The 19,558-nt window shown below is 39.4% G+C and overlaps 1 protein-coding gene across 1 annotated transcript in view; it reads left to right on the plus strand.

The window, feature by feature from the left end:
- Window positions 1-18,190, plus strand: part of LMO7 (LIM domain 7) — a 99,906-nt gene extending 81,716 nt beyond the window's left edge. The window contains exons 24-33 of the mRNA XM_010575262.1: window positions 2,377-2,469; window positions 3,859-4,229; window positions 6,016-6,081; window positions 6,700-6,765; window positions 8,676-8,728; window positions 10,378-10,597; window positions 11,491-11,763; window positions 13,081-13,189; window positions 14,941-15,043; window positions 17,451-18,190. Coding sequence (XP_010573564.1) covers window positions 2,377-2,469; window positions 3,859-4,229; window positions 6,016-6,081; window positions 6,700-6,765; window positions 8,676-8,728; window positions 10,378-10,597; window positions 11,491-11,763; window positions 13,081-13,189; window positions 14,941-15,043; window positions 17,451-17,473 — 1,377 coding nt within the window. The 3' untranslated portion in view covers window positions 17,474-18,190. The remainder of the gene's footprint in view (window positions 1-2,376; window positions 2,470-3,858; window positions 4,230-6,015; window positions 6,082-6,699; window positions 6,766-8,675; window positions 8,729-10,377; window positions 10,598-11,490; window positions 11,764-13,080; window positions 13,190-14,940; window positions 15,044-17,450) is intronic.
- The last annotated feature ends 1,368 nt before the right edge of the window (window positions 18,191-19,558 follow it).

Below are 19,558 nucleotides of genomic sequence, written 5' to 3' on the forward strand. Positions count from 1 at the left end.
ATAATCACAGGCTGGCAATCCCTTGGGTGCATGTCGTGGTTTAACCTCAGCCAGCAACTAAGCACCACGCAGCCGCTCACTCACTTTCCCCCCGCCCAGTGTGATCGGGGAGAAAACCGGGAAAAGAAGTAAAACTCATGGGTTGAGATAAGAACAGTTTAATAGAACAGAAAAGAAGAAACTAATAATGATAATGATAACACTAATAAAATGACAACAGTAATAATAAAAGGATTGGAGTGCACAAATGATGCACAGTGCGATTGCTCACCACCTGCCAATCGACGCCCAGTTAGTCCCCGAGTGGTGATCCCCCCACCCCCACTCCCCCCAGTTTATATACTGGGCATGACATCACATGGTATGGAATATGCCGTTGGCCACTTTGGGTCAACTGCCCTGGCTGTGTCCTGTCCTAACTTCTTGTGCCCCCCAGCTTTCTCGCTGGCTGGGCTTGAGAAGCTGAAAAATCCTTGTCTTTAGACTAAACATTACTTGGCAACAACTGAAAATATCAGTGTGTTATCAACATTCTTCTCATACGTAGCTTAAAAACACAGCACTGTACCAGCTACTAGGAAGACAATTAACTCTATCCCAGCTGAAACCAGGTGCAGCAACTGTAAAGGAGGAGAAGCAACACGTGACTTCTGCAGTTCTTCTTACTGATGGCCTAAGAGGGCTTTCAGTTATGTTTGCTGGGCTGCACAGTTACACACACTAGCAATTATTCAGCAAGAAGAGGACAATGCATTAATGAGCTTCATGAAATCAAACCCAGACTGAGCATTCGCTACAGCCAGAAGTGCTCAGTCATCACAAGGCTGGTATGCTTTTGCTGGCAACAGAATTTAAAGGATAATTGAAGACCTAAGGGGCAGTAGTCTTCACTTTTGAATGAGTTTTATTTTTTCCCCTTAAGAAAATTGTCTCTAGACTGATTTTTACCTTCAGTTAGCGATATTGCCTTATATTCAGAGATGAAGAGAAAGCAGCCAGTGCCATGGTTAGATGCCTGCTAGCATCCTGTCATTTAGCAATCAGCTAATCAGTTGGAATCAACCTGGTTCCCAGGACCTCTGAGTCAGAAATTTGAATCTACTAACACAAAACCACCTTGATAACCAGTTGCTAGAGACGGAGGGATGTGTTGCAGAGGGAGGGGGCAATGTTTGTCATCAAAAAAACCAGGCACACCTCTCAGTAAAGACCTCAGCTCAATGAAAAATAAGACCATTCAACTACATTCAACAAGACACATCTCTGCAAATTAAATTGAAGTTCATTATCTAAAGTCTATTGGCTAGGAGAGACATCCGTGAACATCATTTACTCTTCACAAGTCCTCTTAATAAGTTTGGTGCATTCAGCAGAAAACTGTGATGTCAAAGTACAGTGTAGCAGCTCTGTTGCTTTTTGGATGTTTATCTTTGGTCATTCCTTTTAGCTTACAAACTCTGCAAGGAAAGAGCTGTGCCTTCCTAAACAGATTTGTGGTCTCTGTTATGGTTTGGGTACTCCATTTGATGCCTGAAGAGATGGCTTTAAAGAATGTAAACCTTGGCTCGCCATTCTTGAGAGCAGTCTCAGCCCTCTGCCATCACTTTTCTTTTCTTTGCTTCTCCTTTTTTAGTCCTGAAGTAGTAAATTTGGCCAGAGTAATAGTGTTCTTTCTCTTCCCCATGATCCTAGTAATGAGTTTTCAAATAACAGAGAAAGGAAGCGAAGTCCTTCTTTGCTTATTTCCAACATCTTAGAAGGAATACTTTTGACATTAAATATTTTGCTTTTCCCAAGATGTTTAGTGGTGTACCTTGTACGTTTGTTGTGTACCTTGAGTAATGCTTTAAGACATGACATTGATTTCATACCAAATCCAGTCATAGGACAAATTTGGAGGTCCAGAAATTGGTTTTTGTTTAGGTAACATTCCAAAAGACCAAGAGTTCTTGCTCAAACCAAATTACTGCCTCATATTTCACTTAGTGATCACTTTATATTTACTGTATTAAAGTGCCCAATTCCAAGTTAAATATAATCACTCTGTCTTTCAAGAAATACCTTAGATAGCTGATTTTTGTTTAAATGGGAACTAAACTGTAAGACGGGGAATATAACAGATGTGAGGTCAGTTGCTATGAGACTTAGTGTGTAATAAGCCTGGGTTCTCCAAAATCAGTTGCAGAACTCCTTTGGATTGTATTTGAGCTAGGATTTCATTCACTCGTGGCGGACCTAATGTCATAGTGGAGCTCAAGCATGTTTTTACCACACTGATCTGTTAAAAACCACATTAAATACCAGTAATACATTTTAATGCAAATAAAAAATACCATGTTTCTGATTTGCGTGTTTAACTTCAATCTAACCTAACAGGAGAAATACAAACGGGAACAAGAAAAACTGAGGGAAGAATGGCTGCGAGCTAAGCAAGAAGCAGAAAAAGAGAGCTCCAAGTATTTTGATGAGGTAGGCTATGAATATGGCTTCACCTTTGTCTGTTTAGTTTCATGATGGCTTTCTTCACTTATAGTAGATGCATGCAAGCAGGCAAATAACTTATTTTGGTATGTCATTTATCTTCTCATTTTGGAAAATAAATTGTTGTCTATGATGTGGTAGAAAGAGGTTGCAAAAATGTGAAGGAAAGAGTAAATGGCATGTTTTGAGACCTGTTGAATTTGACTTTTTTTCCTTATGGATTGGTTAGGTAACTAACACCAGAAATATGTTGGGAAAAAGTTACATCATGTATTAATTATTGCGACCAGAACAAAATGGTCACCTTTGCTGTATATTTACTTCCTGATGCTACTTGTTGGAGTTCTGCTTCAATACCTCATTATGAGGCATGTTCGTAAGTGCCTGGCTTGTTACTGGCAACTGGTGCATCCTATCTCTGATAAATTTACATATCAAATCAATTTCAGATTTGCTACCATGTATTTCAAAACATTGAATGTGTGTAGTTTCTGTAGGTGCTGACTTTTGTGGCTGTTGCTTATGGGAAGATGAACAGTTTTTTTCCCCGACTGTGGGAGGTGTCTGAGACATCTCTTCTTTATTGCTATGTGAGTGCTGCTTCAGGCATCCTAGCTAGATCAGCTGTGTTCATACAGTCACGAATAAGTAGACTGTGATTTATGGCTTAGGACTTAAATAAGAAAGCTCTTTGAGCTCTTAGAGGACTTTGCTGTACAGGAATGTAAACTATTTGATATTTCTTCTATCATTAGAGGTTTGGATGGACCCGTAAACAGTATTTGTTCTCTGCAACTAAAACATCTTTTGACCACTGAAAGACCTTTTCTCATGTTTGAGAGAAGAGTCATAGAGTGGTAGGTCTGAGGCTTGACTTTCAAATCATAGGAGAATGGAGGAGGGTGGGGCTTTCCTCCACACGAGGATTCATGTGAAATTCATTGGTCTGATACACACGTGCAGTGTATATCTTTGTCTATATACTCTTAGGTAGGTCTCAGGTTTCTAAGTCGAAAGAGTAGGGAGAAATGCTGGGTATCATGGAAGAGTTTGTTTTCCATGGGTATTTAAGTGGGGGTGGGATGGCTTGAAATGTAAGTGATACTTTAGAAAGCAGAATGTTTCACATAGTTGTGGCCACGCTGCCCATGGAATGAAGGCTGCTATGTGGAATGAAGCTCTTGCATTAGGAGAATGTGCTAGCAGGCACTCAAAACATGAAACCAAAATACACCCTGGGTCTTGCATTGAAAGTGTTTGGGATGCTTTTTACACTGTCTTCCCTCACAGAATGAATGAACTTTTCTTAGCAACCTGTTTAAAAACCAGGTCCCTTCCCTAAAAACATGATTTTTTAATTTTTTTCCTTTGCTACAGGAGCAGACTGTTCTAACCTTAAACACAACATCTGTACCTGCACGGGCTCCATCTGTGTCCAGCTGGAGAGCAAGCCCTGAAGCGAATACTCTTGAGGAGCCAGAAAGAGATGGAGGAAGCGAGCCGGCGGCACACTTGCTGGGCGAGGAAGAAGAAAGAAGGAAGCTTCAGGAGGAACGGAGGATCCAGGAAGAAGCAGCCCTGCGTTTTGAGCAAGAAAGGGAACTTCAAGAGCTGGAGCTTGAGAGACAACGTAAAGAGAGAGAACAGCAATATGCTGAGGAGCAGAGGCAGCGGGCAGAGATGGAGGAGCAGAGGCAGTGGGCTGAAAGGCAGAGGGAGGTGTCGGTGGAGACGTCTCAGTACCAAAGGTGTGCGCTTGTGATGGGGTGTACTCTCTCTTCCTTCTGCATTAAAAATTCAAATGCGTTTCTAATGGGAGTGTGTACGTCCTGAACATATAAGGGTATTCATGTAAGATTCGTACTGTCATCAGTTAGTGCAAGATACCACAGGATAGCCTTTCTTTCTAAAGGTAGAAGGATCAGGCATAAGACGAGGTCTTTCCCCATGAATCAAGTGCTCTGTTTACCCACTTCAGCTCGTTTTTTAAATAGGAAGTGTAAATACAGTAATTAGAGCCAAATCAAAGATGACCTGAAGCACTTAGTGTGAAGATTTTGTAAGAACCCTGCATAAGCTTGTAAACTGAGAGCCAGTGGCTCAACATATAGGGCTTTCAGAAGAAATACCAACTTAACTCTTTTACAACAAATGTGTGACTGATTTTTCCAGACTCCTCTCTCATTTTAGTTCAACAGTGCAACAATAAAGTTTAATTGCACTACTGAGTTACTTTGTCGATCATCGTGGTATATGAGTGAAAAGATACTGGCTTAGATATCATAGCCTGTTAGAAATACCTACTGTGGATATATTTATTCTAGGGCATGAAAAAGTTCCTTTCATTAACTTCTTCAGTAGTTTGGTTTAAAACAAAAACAAACCAAAAAAAACCTAAAGCCAAACTAGAACAAAAACCCAGAAAAAACCCCAACTATTAGTTTACAAGTTCATGTTCTTGCCTGGAAGTTTGCAGACTGCTATTACAGGCATCATGGGAGATAAATTTGTCTGAAACAGATTAAACCAGTAACTTTTCCTTATTTCTTGTGCATTTAACGTACTGCCATGTGTATGACTAGCTTTGCTGTTTCTCTTGAGGATTTTCCCCTGTTTTTATATAAGTAAAAAGAGATGACTGATAATAATGCATGGTATCAAGTTAAGTCTTAGGAGAAGAAAATATGATTATAAAATTGCATGTATTTGCAGGGAAGATTGTGAGACCTGGAGTTACTTCAGTTCATTGTAAATGACTGCTGCTTGAGATCCTGCTGAGCAAAGCAGAGGCACAGTTGTTACAAACACTGAACAGGTTCTTCCTGGCAGCTGAGCCAGGGTATCTTTACAGTATTAGCTTGCCCCAATCGCAAGATAATAGGACTTTGTGCGGTAATTTATTAAGCTGCTGTAATATCTGCATATCTAAATCTTTGATACATGCTTTAGTCCCAGGGGATTTCATTGCTGCTGAGGTTGCTTTCAAAGCAGGTGTTTTGCTAAACAAGGATGCTTTTGCTTAGTAGTAAAAGAGCAAGTCCAGTGAAACTGGGTTTTAAAATGTCTGGTGTTAAATATTTGCTTTACAATGATATCCAAAGATCTGACTTGAAATCTGATATGTTATATAAACATCTGTGAAGGTGTGATACTTGCTGCAAAGAGCACTGAGGCTGGGGACAGGCAGCTGGAGGAGCTTTATCTGTGGAAGTTAGTGGGTGTTTCTCTATGGGTTACAAACGGCACCTATACGATTTTCTAGAATATAGATGTAACTTTTAGAGAACTGCTGTGTTTGGACAAAGCTTACCTCCTGGCTTTGAAACAGATGAGATAATCTCTATCATATACTGATACTTGTAATTTTTGCAGCATCTTAAAAAGTCTTTGGGGTGGGTTCTCATGTATTTTCATGTTTCTAACAAACACATCTGAACTTTCTCTATTTTCTCTATGTATACTTACTGTTCGCTCAATTTCTAGACTGTTTTTTTGTTTAATACGTATTTTCTTTTATCTGTATTTTGCTTCTAGACATTATGAGAGCTATGAAGTATCTAAAACAATAGAGGATCGAGCTGGCCATCCTCTCATTGACAGGTAATAAGAAATTGAATTGATAGGTAGGTTGAAACATCTTCAGCAATAAGTATTAACCATTTTGGCATGCTCACGTTTGGATTCCTTGTCACTTACAAAAATGTAATTTTAGGCAGTTTTTCTGCCTTCTTTTGTTAGTTATGTTTCTGACTGATAAAATTAAGCCTTCTTAGAACTTTAACTGTTTGGGGTTTTTTTCATTTTTTTCCCTTAAGGATCTGTTTTAAATATTTTTAGTTGCAAATATTTATGTCTATGTATGTCTTTATATGAAAGAGGGAGAGGGACTTACAGGGGCATGTAGTGATAGGACAAGGGGTAACAGCTTTAAACTGAAAGAAGGCAGATTTAGATTAGATGTAAGGAAGAAGTTCTTCACTGTGAGGGTGGTGAGGCACTGGAACAGGTTGCCCAGAGACATTGTGGATGCCCCATCCCTGGCAGTGTTCAAGGCCAGGCTGGATGGGGCTTTGAGCAACCTGGTCTAGTGGAAGGTGTCCCTGCCCATGGCAGGGGGCTGGAACTAGATGATCTTTAAAGTCACTTCCAACCCAAAGTGTTCTATGATTCTATGAACATAATGGTTTGGTTTGGTTTGTTTTTGTTTTTTTTTAATAGGCATTATGAGCGTTATGAAGTTTCTAAAACCATTGAGGAGCAACCTGGCCAGTCATTTGCTGACAGGTATGTGTGATACTGAATCTTGGCATAGACTGTAACATTGCCATTTCTGTGTCAGAAAGCTTTGAAACTTCCAATAAACTTTAGCCATGGCAGCTAAGCGTATACTTTGTATTGCTGCTGTGTTCTGCAGTTTTTATGGCATGTTTTCATATTGAGAAAACAAGCAGCCAAAATTTTGGCAAATTATGCGCTGTGCTGTAAACAACAGTTAGTCAGTCAGTAGGATTGTACTGGGAGAAGCAGAACTGTAAGGAAGTAAATACGTGGGTGGTACTAGACTCATCTGGCTGGAAAACAATTTCAGATAATATTGTGGTTGTGTCATAATGTGCTACACAAACGAAGGTGCAGTCATCCCAGTCAGGATTGTGCAACTTAAGAGAGAGTAAACAGGGAGGGAAGTGAGAGGTGGCAGCAGCAGAAGCTTATTTATCAGGAATATAGTAGATGTGCCACTTGTTAAGTTACACTCTCTTACCTTTGCTATTTTCTATTTTGTTTTTCTTGGTGGTTGGTTTGGGGGTTTTATTGTTGGGTTTTTTTGGTTTTGTTTTGGTTTTATTTCAATAGAATATATTAGCCACTGCGGATTTGGGCTCTTTGAATAGGCAGCTTTTTCTTCTCCCTTTTAATAACTGGGCTATGGTTAAAAAACGCTAAAGCGACTTAAATCCAGAATGTTTGTATCAAGCCTTTGCCTTAGATGGTATCCCACAGTAGTTCTGAAAGATCATGTCTGTTGTGCATTTACTCAGTTCTTATAGTTGGAGTGAGCATACCTTTTTTTATATTAAGAGGAACCCCAAAACTCACAGGGTACAACTAATGGATCTGTTACTAACGGAAGATCTAAATCTAACTTTAGAAGGTGCCTGCACTAAGTAGCTACATCTTGGATATACGTGTGAGGAGGACACTCAGGTGTTAAAAGCATCCCAGGCAAGGCGGACCTGCTCTTTGGAGCTCCTGTTCACTACAAGCAACTGTGAAACTGTTGCATCTTCTCAAACAGATAGTAAAATAGGTCTGCACCATAGGACAGACAATCAGAACTTGGGGGAGCAAGTGGGATGGAGTTTATGCAACATTTATCTATAGACAAAGGACAAGACTCCCTCAAAATGCTGCTATGCAGGCAATGCTGCATGTGTAAACAAATTAATGTAGCAGCTTTGAGTTGTGACCCAGCAAAGGATTTCTGTTCCTTTCTGAGGTATTTTAAACTAAGAAACTGGCTGTATTACTTGAGACTAGTAATAGAGCACAGAGGTGTTGCTGAAGCTCCTCCTCCGCGCTTTTTGCTGGAAAACCAGCTTTTTGCCATTTGTCTTCCTGTATATTGAATGATGTTTCTTGGCTAAAACTCATTAAAAAATTATGCTGGTGGATATAATCAATGAATAATAAATTTCCCGAGAACAATCTGCATGCAGTGTTTGAGGAGATGTTTTGCTTATGGTCTAGTAATGGTGCTGAAGTATGATTTAAGTTTCTCATGAAGTTAAATCATTTATAAACCTGCTTTTAAAGTTATCATTTCTTTGACTGTCTGACTGTAGTCTTCACAAAGCTTCCACAGGGAAGGACTTTGGTTTTTACATGTTTTTGTTGAAGCAAATACAATGATTGGTCCCTCATACCTGAAGTACTAGGAACTTTCAGTACACTATTTTAACTTTTAATCGGTTATTACCTATTGACATCTAAATATTGACATATTTTTTCCCCTTAATATCCTGTTGGTCTTTGTTTGGGTGTTTTTGTCTCTTGTTTTAAGTACAGCATAAGTTGTTGATGGGTGGGGTGGTGAAAAAAGGGTCTGTGTATCTGTGGTCTGCAATGATAAGATCTTTGTCCGTGATGAGGTCTCCTAGTTGAGATGGAGAAATGAATGTTTTCTATATCCTTAGGAATAAGTCCAAGTCAACTTCAGAACTGAATGAATTCAACACAATCAGAAATGGTAATTACTGTTTAATTTCTATTATTTTTAAAATGTATTTTTTTAAAAAAGGTGTATTGGATGTAGTCATCCTAAGAAAATTAATTGTCAGAGTGCTTTTTGATAGCTGCATTGTAATTCAAATTCATACCATGACACAATTTAATGAATTTTCAATAGCAAGAGGAAATTCATACAGTTAACATACAGGCCTAGGACAAATACGATTAACTGCTCTCTTGGAGACCATAACTGTGATTGCACACAGATCTTAAATGCCTGAATTTTAGCTGACTGATATTTATATGAGATTAAACCAATCATGTAGGTATATCATTGAAGATTTATATGCTCTTGATACGTTGACTCTGTCAATAAAAAAAGCCACACATGCCAAGATGCTAATGTATTTAATACAACTCTTTGTTCTTTTTAACTTCTGTTAGTGTAGGAGTAACACAGCTGGAAGTCAGCTCTCAATACTGTCAGAGTGGCTTGTTTTCTGGACTCCAGTTCCTTGCTGCCTTTCTTGAGTTGTCCTTCAGTAACGTTACTGTGTTTTTAGAGGAATGTTAAAGCAAACAAACAAGATTTATAAATATGTTAGAGTAGAAAATGCCTGAAAGCTATTCCTGTGTCTAAAACATGGTTAAAAAAAGTAATCACAAGTAATCATAGCAAAGTAAATGGTGTATTAGAGGATATACTGCATATTGACAACAGTGCTTTCACACATTAAAGCCTGGTCACTGAACCTAATGTGCGAGTAAACTTCCACAATATTTTATAATGGTAATCTATAGCAATAAAACCAAGAGCAAATCTATCGTCAGAGCAATTATTAAAGGGATTGAAATTTCAATTGAATGACTTACTGCTGAGTAGTTTTCTTAGTTAGTCTTAGTGTAAAGAATAGCTACTGGATCTAGGAAATAAAGAAAAAAATGTTGCCTTCTGACACTTCAGCACGTATTGGAGAAAGATGGCTTGTTTGTTTCCCCTTCCAAAATTTCAAAGGCCATCTATACCATAAATCTCATTTCAACTGACTAGTTAACACAGCATCCAAATAATAAAGAGACTTTCTGTAAGATTTTCCTTTCCCTCTCCCCCCACCACACATACATACATATTTACATAAAGCAAGATAAAGCAATGTGTTTAGTGCCTTGAATAAGGAAAGAATTCTTCAAAAAAGGGACAACTTACAGAAAAAAAGAATATGAACTTTTAAAGGGAAAGAAGGTAACCCACCACTCAAGTGTGTATTCTACACATGCTTCAGTTTGTATTGGAGGAAGAGTCCAAATTGTGGCACTAAAAGAGATCATGCCCTTTTAAACATACATTTATGTGGGTATATATTTGTACACACAAATGTATATGCATATACACTTGAAGTGAAGGAAAATACTTACTTGTATTTAAGTTAAACATCATGTAAAAGGCCACATTAATGGAAACACGAATAAAAAAATTGTAATAATAATGATGTATTGCCAAGTTTGATATTGGTCACCTGGCTGTAAAAAGGAAGTAGAGAAACTTGTGAATATGGTGATGAAGGATCACTCTGTGATTTTGGAGTTATAGCCGGAGTATTGAATGCATGATAACTGCTTTTGTGCCTTAAGATGTCTAGCTGAAGTTTGCTCATGTTGTCCAAACAGGTACACAGAGCAAGTATTCAGAGAGGTCCTGGAACATGGGTGAGTCGCAGAAGAAGTCTCAGAAGGAGCACAACCTGTCTGCAGCAGAGTTGGAGAGACAGCAAATCCTTCAGGAAATGAGAAAGAAAACATCTCTACACACGGACAGCAGCTGGATTAGGCAGCGCAGTTCCAGTATACATAAGGAGCCTGTTAGTCTGTACAGCAATAGTATGAGGAGGTAGGAATCATGTTAAAGATTAACTTTGTCTCTCATCAAATATTTTTGTTTGGTTATTCTAAACTTCAGCATGTATTACAGAGCACAGAAACAAATCAAGTCTGAAATGCTGTAAGATAAACTGCATAGCAGCACAGATAGAAGAAAATAGCTGTATTACAGCTGGGGTTAAATGGTTTTTTGCAAGTAAAGAATGTGGATGTGACCTGTAAATAGCTTAGGTGCTTATTTCTTGGTTGGTATACCAGCAATGGAAATCAATAGTGTGCCTTGTCGTTGACAGATGTGCTTAAGAATTTCAACATGACAATTTATTGTGGAAATTATTATGGCTAAGGAGTATATCTTTTTTATGTAGAAATATGTCAGAAAGTCTGCAGTTTCTTGGTTTAAGTAAGGTGTGAATGTTGGATTTGTCACTTAGGAAACAGCTGAGATATCAGTCAGGAGAGTGTTTGGCTATTGGGACAACACCTTGTACCTAGACGATGCTATCCAGTCTGGGTGGATTGTTATTTTCTATCTGGTATCCCTTGGAGAAAACAAAAACAAACCTAGTATCTGACGTCCGTTGCCATACAGCGGATTTTGATACGGTTCACCCTGATAAGGCTGCAGTGAAGAGTGTTTTGCCTTTATTCTGTAGCGGTTAAGTGCCACCTCTCTTGTGCCTCGCCTGCTTTTTCCCATGAGACTAGAACTGGACACAAAGGATAATTTGCTGCTCAAACATTTTAAGTCACCATGTGAAGAATATTGCTCAGGGTGATCAGACAAGCATATTCATGCTAGAAGAATCTTAAAACTGCTAGGATAACTTTTTAAAATCAGAATATAGCTCTTCTGCTCCAGCCGTACTGCCGCTTACATTTGTATGTGTACCTCTGTTACAGAGGGGAGTCTCTGGACAATCTTGATTCTTCAAGAGCGAGCTCATGGAGGCACCACTCGTGGCTGAACCAGTCTGCCTCCTCTTCATCTCTATCCTCTAGTCAAGATCTCAGTCGCCCAGTGTCCACTTCAAACCGAGCCTACATGTGCACTCCTTCCTCCAGCAAAGCACCTCCTGCAGGCACCGCTGCGAGAGCCCCCTCCGTGTCGCAGGCAGCCCCCCGGGCTCAGTCTCCCCTCTCTGCTTCCCAGCCAGGGTCCCAGACACGCAGCAGGTGAGCGGGTGCCCTTCTGCTAGGAACATGGAAACGTCAGGCTGCACTGAAGAGTGGGCCTTGTATATATGGTGGTCTACAGCAGCGTTCTTGCCCGGAACATTGATTTTAACAAGTCTGAAAAGTACCTGGAGTTTTCTGGCTGGGTGGGACGGTGGAAGTATGGGCTGGTATTACCTCCCTCCTCCAGTCATTCAGAAAATTCCCCAGGTTTGTCATCAGTGCTTGACATCAGTTAAAAAAACAAAGGAACTGGAATAATACGTCTCCAGTCTCCAAGCTGTATGTTGGTTACCAAAATGATTAGTAAAAGTCTGCTCCAGAAGGCATTTCTGATATTTATTTTCTTAGGTTTGTTTTAACACAAGATTCCTGAATCCCACGCTTTATGGCCCTCATCTTGGTCTCTCCTCCCTGCTTCCTGGCATGTGGTCAATATCTCAAGGAGCACTCAGGAATGCTCATAACCCGTGACCCTGGAGAATTACAGAGTAGGATGTTGGTTTTAATCTAGGAGGAGAAGGCAAGAATTGCAACATATTTTGAAACAAAAATGGAATTCAGTTGTGGTAGGGTAGATAACTCTGCTGTTTTATGTACTTGAAACATTTTGAAAATACCTTGGGGATAAGACTATAGAGAATCACCCCCACACAATTACATGTATTATATATAACAACAGTGTGAACAGTGCTTCACTAGCTCTTGTGCTCTCAGGCACTTTGTGATAAATTGACTTTTTTTTTTTTTTAAATCTAGGCTCCCGTGTTCTTTCTAATGTAAGAAAGTTACCTTTTTAACCATGTTTGCTTATCTTGTTCTTGCTTCCATTTGCTAATATCTTGGTAGATCTATGGAAAATGACCCCCATATGGCTTATGTTCAAAGCGTTAACATAATATTATATGTGCAGGACTAGCCTTCGGTTATCTAGCAAGGTGCAGATGGTGGGACTTAGCAGGGGTGCTTGCTTAAAACCTAGCCTTCGGGGTAATTCCCCACAAATAAGAAATAAGGCAGGAGCACAAAACCTGTGTTCTTACTCTCTAAACTTAACAATATACTTTTTATGTTTATTTGTAGAAGGAATTTTATACAATGAAATATCTCCCAAGAATGTGACAGAATTTCTTCATTTGTAACTATGTAACTTTGATCTAAATTATAACACTTGATAAATAATTTCAGTTTATTTTCCCCAAGCAGTCCACTTTTTACCAGTTGTTTTTATTTTTAATCTCAAAAAGTCTTTGATAACTTTTCTTTGTCTTTTAAATCTTTTCAAGCTGGTTCTAAGGATTTTCATTCTATATTTAGGTCAGTCAGTGGGAAGAAAATCTGTTCATACTGTAATAACGTTCTGGGCAAAGGAGCAGCCATGATCATTGAGTCTCTTGGTCTTTGTTATCATTTACATTGCTTTAAGGTGAGAGCTGGGAGTCACATCGTGAAGGAACAGGAGCTAATCAAGAGCACGCATGGCTACTCAGTGTTATGCTCACAGGGGCTCTACTAATCACCTGCTTTGCCTTCTACTCTTGACAGCGTGGTGCATGCGTATTTCCATGAGGCAGTCCTATCTGCAGGCATTTAGCCCTCAACTCTAGAAGTATTTCTTAAATGCTAGAGGTGACAAGTAGGACTTTGACAAGTAAGATGGGCACATTGACTGTGAGATCAAAGTTCTTCCTTCTCTGAATAGGTAGCAAAAAATCAGAAGGTCCTGAGCCACTTCTTCCAGAGAAACCAGCTCCTTAAAAAAAATAAATAAAAAAGTCTCAGCCTGGACCCTGGCAATTGAATCTTTTAAGATGACCCATCACTTTCAAGCTAATCCTAGCAGGCAGTGTTCATGTGGTGTTTTCCAGGCAAAAGCATGTTGGCAGCGTTCGACCTAGCAGGCTAAAGCCCAGCACCAAACCAGAAGCTGTGTTTAGTGCAACTCAGCTGTGGTCCGAAGCTAGGTTTATTAGCTCGTGCTCAGCACTGAGACATAGTTACCTGATTTCCAGTCTGCTTGGGGCATACGCAGAGCTGAAAGAATAAATGCTCGCCTGCAAAAGATGTGAAAGCACTCCTAGTTCCCCTGCCCTAGGACCAGATGAGGAGTTAGACTCTGATTTGGAGGTGGTGTTGGACCCTACTTCTTCCATGGCTTTAAGAAAGAGACTTCTGTGTCTGGGTCAGAACACTTGTCTTCTGTGCCCAGCTCAAATGCATCACCTGGAGTATTAGAGAGGACTGACTCAAAGCTCTTCCTGGTCCTGCCTGCCTGAGCCGGAGGAACCGGAGTAATCCAGGGGGACTGGTCATCATTCCCTTTCTGCAGAACTTGTATTCTGTGCAAGGGAGTCCACCTGTAGCTCCTAACCTACATAAGAAAATACCAAATTTCTGTTTTTCAAATTTCGGAAGATTAATGAGCTGTTGAACAGACTGCCGTCCAAAAGATTCATTACTCATTTAAGCAGGTAAACTATCTGTCCTTAGTCTGCCAAGTACTTTGCTTCATAAATTCAGTAAGGAGAGTGTTATGTTTTGGGTTACCTTCCTTCCAGAGGTGATTCATATTCACAGCAAAGATGTGTTCAGCCACCATAGTTAAATAGTTCAGTGTTAGCATGAAAGCTGTCAAGCCCCTTATTCATGTGTTTATTCAGGAAAAATGAAATCAGCCCTTTCTCTCCAAATAAGAACTTGTTTCTATGATGCAAACCCAGGAAATTGGGGCTGCCTGAGTATTTGCTGCTTTGAGTGCCAAAGGGCTGAGGACACCAGCAGCATATAGTGCCACATGGAAATCTGCAAGTAGCACACCCAGGTGTTCTGTGCCAAAATCGCTGTTGCCATCTAGAGAACAAATTTTTTTCATGTCGAGCCAGTTTTAGTTTTCAGAGAAAATGAAGTTCAAATTAGATTTAATGAACTAATCTCTAAAAACTGTCTGCTTTATGTTTGCTTAGTTGGTGTATCGCTGCTATTCGTTGTCCAGTCATCGCCTTAAAATACTTTCTCAGGGTTGGTTGCATTTAGATCTACTAATCGTTACGCATTTGCTTCTAGTGATTGTGGGTTTATGGTTCAAGCTTTGTTGAGCTTAATCCAAGCTGCTTTTGAACAGCATTTTCGTTTCTTAATATTTTGTGAGGAGTTGCTAATTATTCGTCTAACCTACAGTGTGTTGCCTGTGGATGCGACCTTGGGGGATCCCGCTCTGGAGCTGAAGTTAGGATCCGAAACAACAAACTCTTCTGCAACGACTGCTATATCAGATTTAAAAGTAAGGCAATCCAACTGCCGTGTGCATGACTGTAGTTCTTCTCTGTGGTGTACAACCTCAAGTATTTGCACAGCTGAGCCACTTGATAGCTTTCACGTTTAGCTTTAAGTTGGTATATTAGTGAATAGGTTCAGCAAGGTTTGATTGCCAGTTTCTGTCTTCTCTAGGATAGTCGTTCCTAACTTAACTTGCTGGTAGCTGATTTTACCACCTTGTTACTAAGCAGCTTCAAGCAGACAATGCGGTGTAGTCTTCCTGCTTCCTTCATAGATCTGAGAAAGTGGTGTCAAGGAGTTGTCACTTACTGAACAGGCTTGTCTTGATAACAGAGAAATCTTTCTGAAAAATTGTCTACATTTTTTAAAAAAGTAATCTGAACATGTTTTTAATCCAATCCTAATGCATACCTGGAAAGCGATTAGATTATCCTGTGCAGGTGGCACAAATGCTGGTTTCTTTTTGCGATGCTATTATTATTTGAATTATAGGTCTGTGATTGGTTATTCATTTAGGTACAAGTTCAGGAGGAATTGATTTACTTACAGATCTTAATTAAAAGGTGCAGTATAACTTTTTTCCTTCATTATGGTTTGCAGAATTCTGGTTTACTGGAGCATGATGTTAAGACTTTGAATAATGGTGTTGAGTTGTTTTTTCTGCTGTCATAGATGATAGTAGACAACCTCCTAATTTTGACAAGTCTCGGGAGTTTTATATGGCTCTATTTTTCTGTAGCAAATACAGAATTTGCAAGAATGATAAAATTCAGCTAAGGGAAAGCATTTCTGAATTACTTTCTGGGAAACATGTCTGTGTTTCTTCATGAGCCTGGCACATTTTTCTCATGGTGGACCAGGAGGCGGTGAAGGGAACAGGATACTCATACTGCAACACTTGAGCAGGACTTGGTCACCTGCTGGCTGAGAAGCCTAGCTCAGAAAAAGAGAAGCTCTGCATCTGATGTTGTTGCTGTTTTCAGGCTCTTTTGGCTTCCAGGAAGAGGAAAAGCTGCCTGCACCACAGAAATGATTGTGTGGTGTCCGAGCTAAAACCAGAAAATCCCACACTTCTCCTTGACGCTAACAGTGCATTCACAAAGGCTAATGTTAAGTGCAAGGATGTCACTATGATCAGTGGAAGGAGGAAGAGAATCACCCCCTTCCATCTGGAGGCGATCCAGAGCACTGGGTCATACCTCTCCGAGTTAATGTTTGGAGAATTTATCTCCTTGTTGATGATGAGACTACACCAATGTGACCATGTTCCTATTTGAAGCACCCAGATGTGTGGGAGATCCAATCTGGAGCCTGCTCATGTTATTTTATCTTCTTTTGGGAGCAAAATTGCTGAATGAGTTGAGTAAGTTTGGTACTGGGGAAAAAAAAAAATAAATCTGTTTTTTATTATTCCCTGCCAAGACAGTATTCAGGAATTTGATGATGGAAGTAACCAAACATTTTATCATGGATAAACTGCTATTTAGTCTCTTTGACGTTACAATCCGTAAAGTCACAGCAGTGCCTTTCAGATGCAGAGTTGATCTGTGAGAAATCAGCTCTATTCCCTTCCCTTCAGACTGCATCTACTTGGGCCAGTGAGCACCTCTAAACATAATTGTATGAGATACAAGTACATCAGGAATTGTAAGAACTTGCAGGTACAGAATAAAGTATATAAATGAGTGATTAGTAATTGAAATGAGCTATTTGAATAATATAAAAACCAGCTATGTAATTACTGCAGTGAAAATATACTTGACAGCACAGCACTGGTCTGTAATGCAGATTAGTTTGTTTGCAGTTGGCATTTGACATCAGCCTGGCTAATTATTTGTTAGTTTGGAACATGAGCATATTGGCTAAAAGGTTTGATAAACTGTAGAATTATTAATATTCACTGTGTAATTTTATGGTGTGATATTGTTGCACATTTTTATGTTAATTTTGTGGTTTATACTTGGAACATTGTAGTGAAACACCAGTGTATTGGCAAATGCCCACAAATATATGCAGAGAAAGGATAAAAAAGTTCTTTTTTAATATTGTTACAGTTATCTAGCAAATTTTAATTTGATTATTGAAGGGTAAATTTAGAAAACCTATCACCCTTTTCTCTATGCTGATACAAAAAATAATTCTTAAAAACTTGGTAAGGTGCATGTTCCATAGAATATATAACTTGGCCTGAAATACTTGTAGTGCTATAATTGGATTAAAATCAATTTGTATTGTTCATTAAATTTGGATTGCTAGATTCAGAATGTATACCTTAATTTGTGTTACCATTTTCAGTAGTTATTGGAAATACCATTATCTGACTATTTTTAACTTGGAAATTTTAATTTTTGCCGCTAAGATTCTTCAGTAGCTAGGCTTTAATTACAATTTTTTCTGTCTCTCTCTAACAGCTGGACAACCAACCTCCATGTGAAGCAAATGAAGATATGAAACCACTGTTGCAGATAAAAGAAGAGGTGATTGCTGCTGATGTAGATCTATAAATATATATATTGTGTGTACGTGTGTTTTTTCTAAGAGTAACTCTTGCTTGTCTAGTCTTCATAGCAATGCATTGTATTCTTCATATATCTATTTTTATTTATAAGAGAGTAATTGCAGTAAGGAAATATCTGGGGAAAATGCTTTCACTTTTTCAGCTTCAAGTACTGAGAGCACAAGGGAGAATAAGTATATTTTCAGTAATAACTTCAAAATATTTTTGAGGCTTATAATCAACTAGTTGACTTTCCAATGGTATATGAAGAGGGTATTTTGTTTCTAAGCTCTTGAAACAAGCATTAGAGAAATAGCTAATATAAATATATATTTGCAATTGCTGTCTTTATTTTTGACATATACTGAAAGTGAATTCTCTAGGTTAATATCAAGCTGCATTTAAATGCACACAAATGTGTCTGCTTTCTATATGCTGGTTTCTAAAATTATGTGCTTTGTTGAAACTTAAATACAAAGAATAATCTGTTTGCTCAGTGGTGTTGGCGTAGTATTCTGTGGAATCCGTTTAAGGGGAAGAATTCTCATTTCCCATTTGGAAAATGTAACTATGACTTTTTCCTACACAAACTGAGTGGAGAATGGTTGTTGAATTACAGTATATTTGTAAATAAAATTTCTGATGTTGCATTTATTAGAAGTTTTTTTCTTTCTATCCAGCTAAATGTATCTAAGGTGATTTGCTGAAATATAAAATTGTTTGAATTTCATCTTGGGAAAGTATTTTTTATGAAAGGGTTAAGATGTCCACCTAAATACGTGCAAGAGCAATAGTTCTTGCTTTTCTTTTTTCCTTTACAGTAGACATCAAATTTTGTATATAGTTCTCCTGTCAAGCTCCTCATGCTCTTTCCCTTCAGCATTTAATACAAGTGGCAAGACTGATTCTTTGCCCTGTATGCTCATCCCTGAAGCATGACGATGGAAAGAGGTGGAAGTTCCTCAAAACTTCTCTGCTGTCACTAGAAATAAGGTGCTGAAAATACTTTGGGTTAGGTTCTGCTCCTTCTGAAAATGCAGCTGGAATGTGCACTATGTGTTTTTCAGCGGTGGCTCCCGAATTGCTTTGGTCAGTGGTTTCCCCAAACCCTTTCATGACCAGTTATGTACCCTTCTGTGTCCGCGTCCTTGGAAGCAGTGGAGAAAACATGGGATGTGGATCAGAGGAATTTGGGGGAGCATTTTGTGGGTGAAACTGAGGAGGAGGACAGGTGGGAGGTGTAGGAGGGTGGTGGGACTCTCAGTTTGAGTTTGTACGTGGCACCATGAGGAGCTGCAGTGAGGGTGCCAAAGCAGCTTCGGGTGCTCCTTCCTCTCAGGGGATCTCAGGGATGGATAGGAGAGCTAGCAGGCTGGGGAGAGAGAACATGGCTGCAATAGCTGGGGGCAGCAAGGGAAGATCATGCTGTTTTGGTATAGTCGGAGAACTTCACCTGTGTGGGCCTCCTGTAACTTCTGCTTGTAACTCCTCCTGTCTCCTGTTTGCTTCGCTTTATTCATCCTTCCCCTGAACAGATGGGTTCTGCCTTGTGCCAGGGAACTCCCTGATAATAAATGCTGAATTACCAAGTGCCAAACATTATTTTCAAATTTTGCTTTAAAAAAAAATTTAAAAATGTAAAATGCTTCATCAACCCAAGTTTGCCAAGCTCCTTGTTCAGCCACCTTTGTGACTTGGCCCTGGCTTTTGGTATTCAGTTAGTCTTCTATGAAGTGGACTGGTAAAGATACTTCATTTGGTTTCCAGTATTGTGGTAAGTAATGACACAGTAGGCTGCAGGTGAGAACCGTGGGGTGTGAAGACCCTAGTCCTCAAATACAGACTATGGAGGTATATTCACACTGCCTGCTCACATAGCTCTCTGGGAGCCTGGGGTCTTTTCTGGTGCTTGTGGAAGAAGATTGTTTCCCTGAGAGCTCTTCAGAATGGGAACCCGAAATAGGCGCTGTGCAGGTCTGGCTCTCGGTTAAGGCATGTACGTCACAGAGATGGTGCTGATGC

This window comes from Haliaeetus leucocephalus, unplaced genomic scaffold, assembly GCF_000737465.1.
Source record: "Haliaeetus leucocephalus isolate CR32 unplaced genomic scaffold, Haliaeetus_leucocephalus-4.0 Scaffold462, whole genome shotgun sequence".
Classification (NCBI taxonomy): domain Eukaryota; kingdom Metazoa; phylum Chordata; class Aves; order Accipitriformes; family Accipitridae; genus Haliaeetus; species Haliaeetus leucocephalus.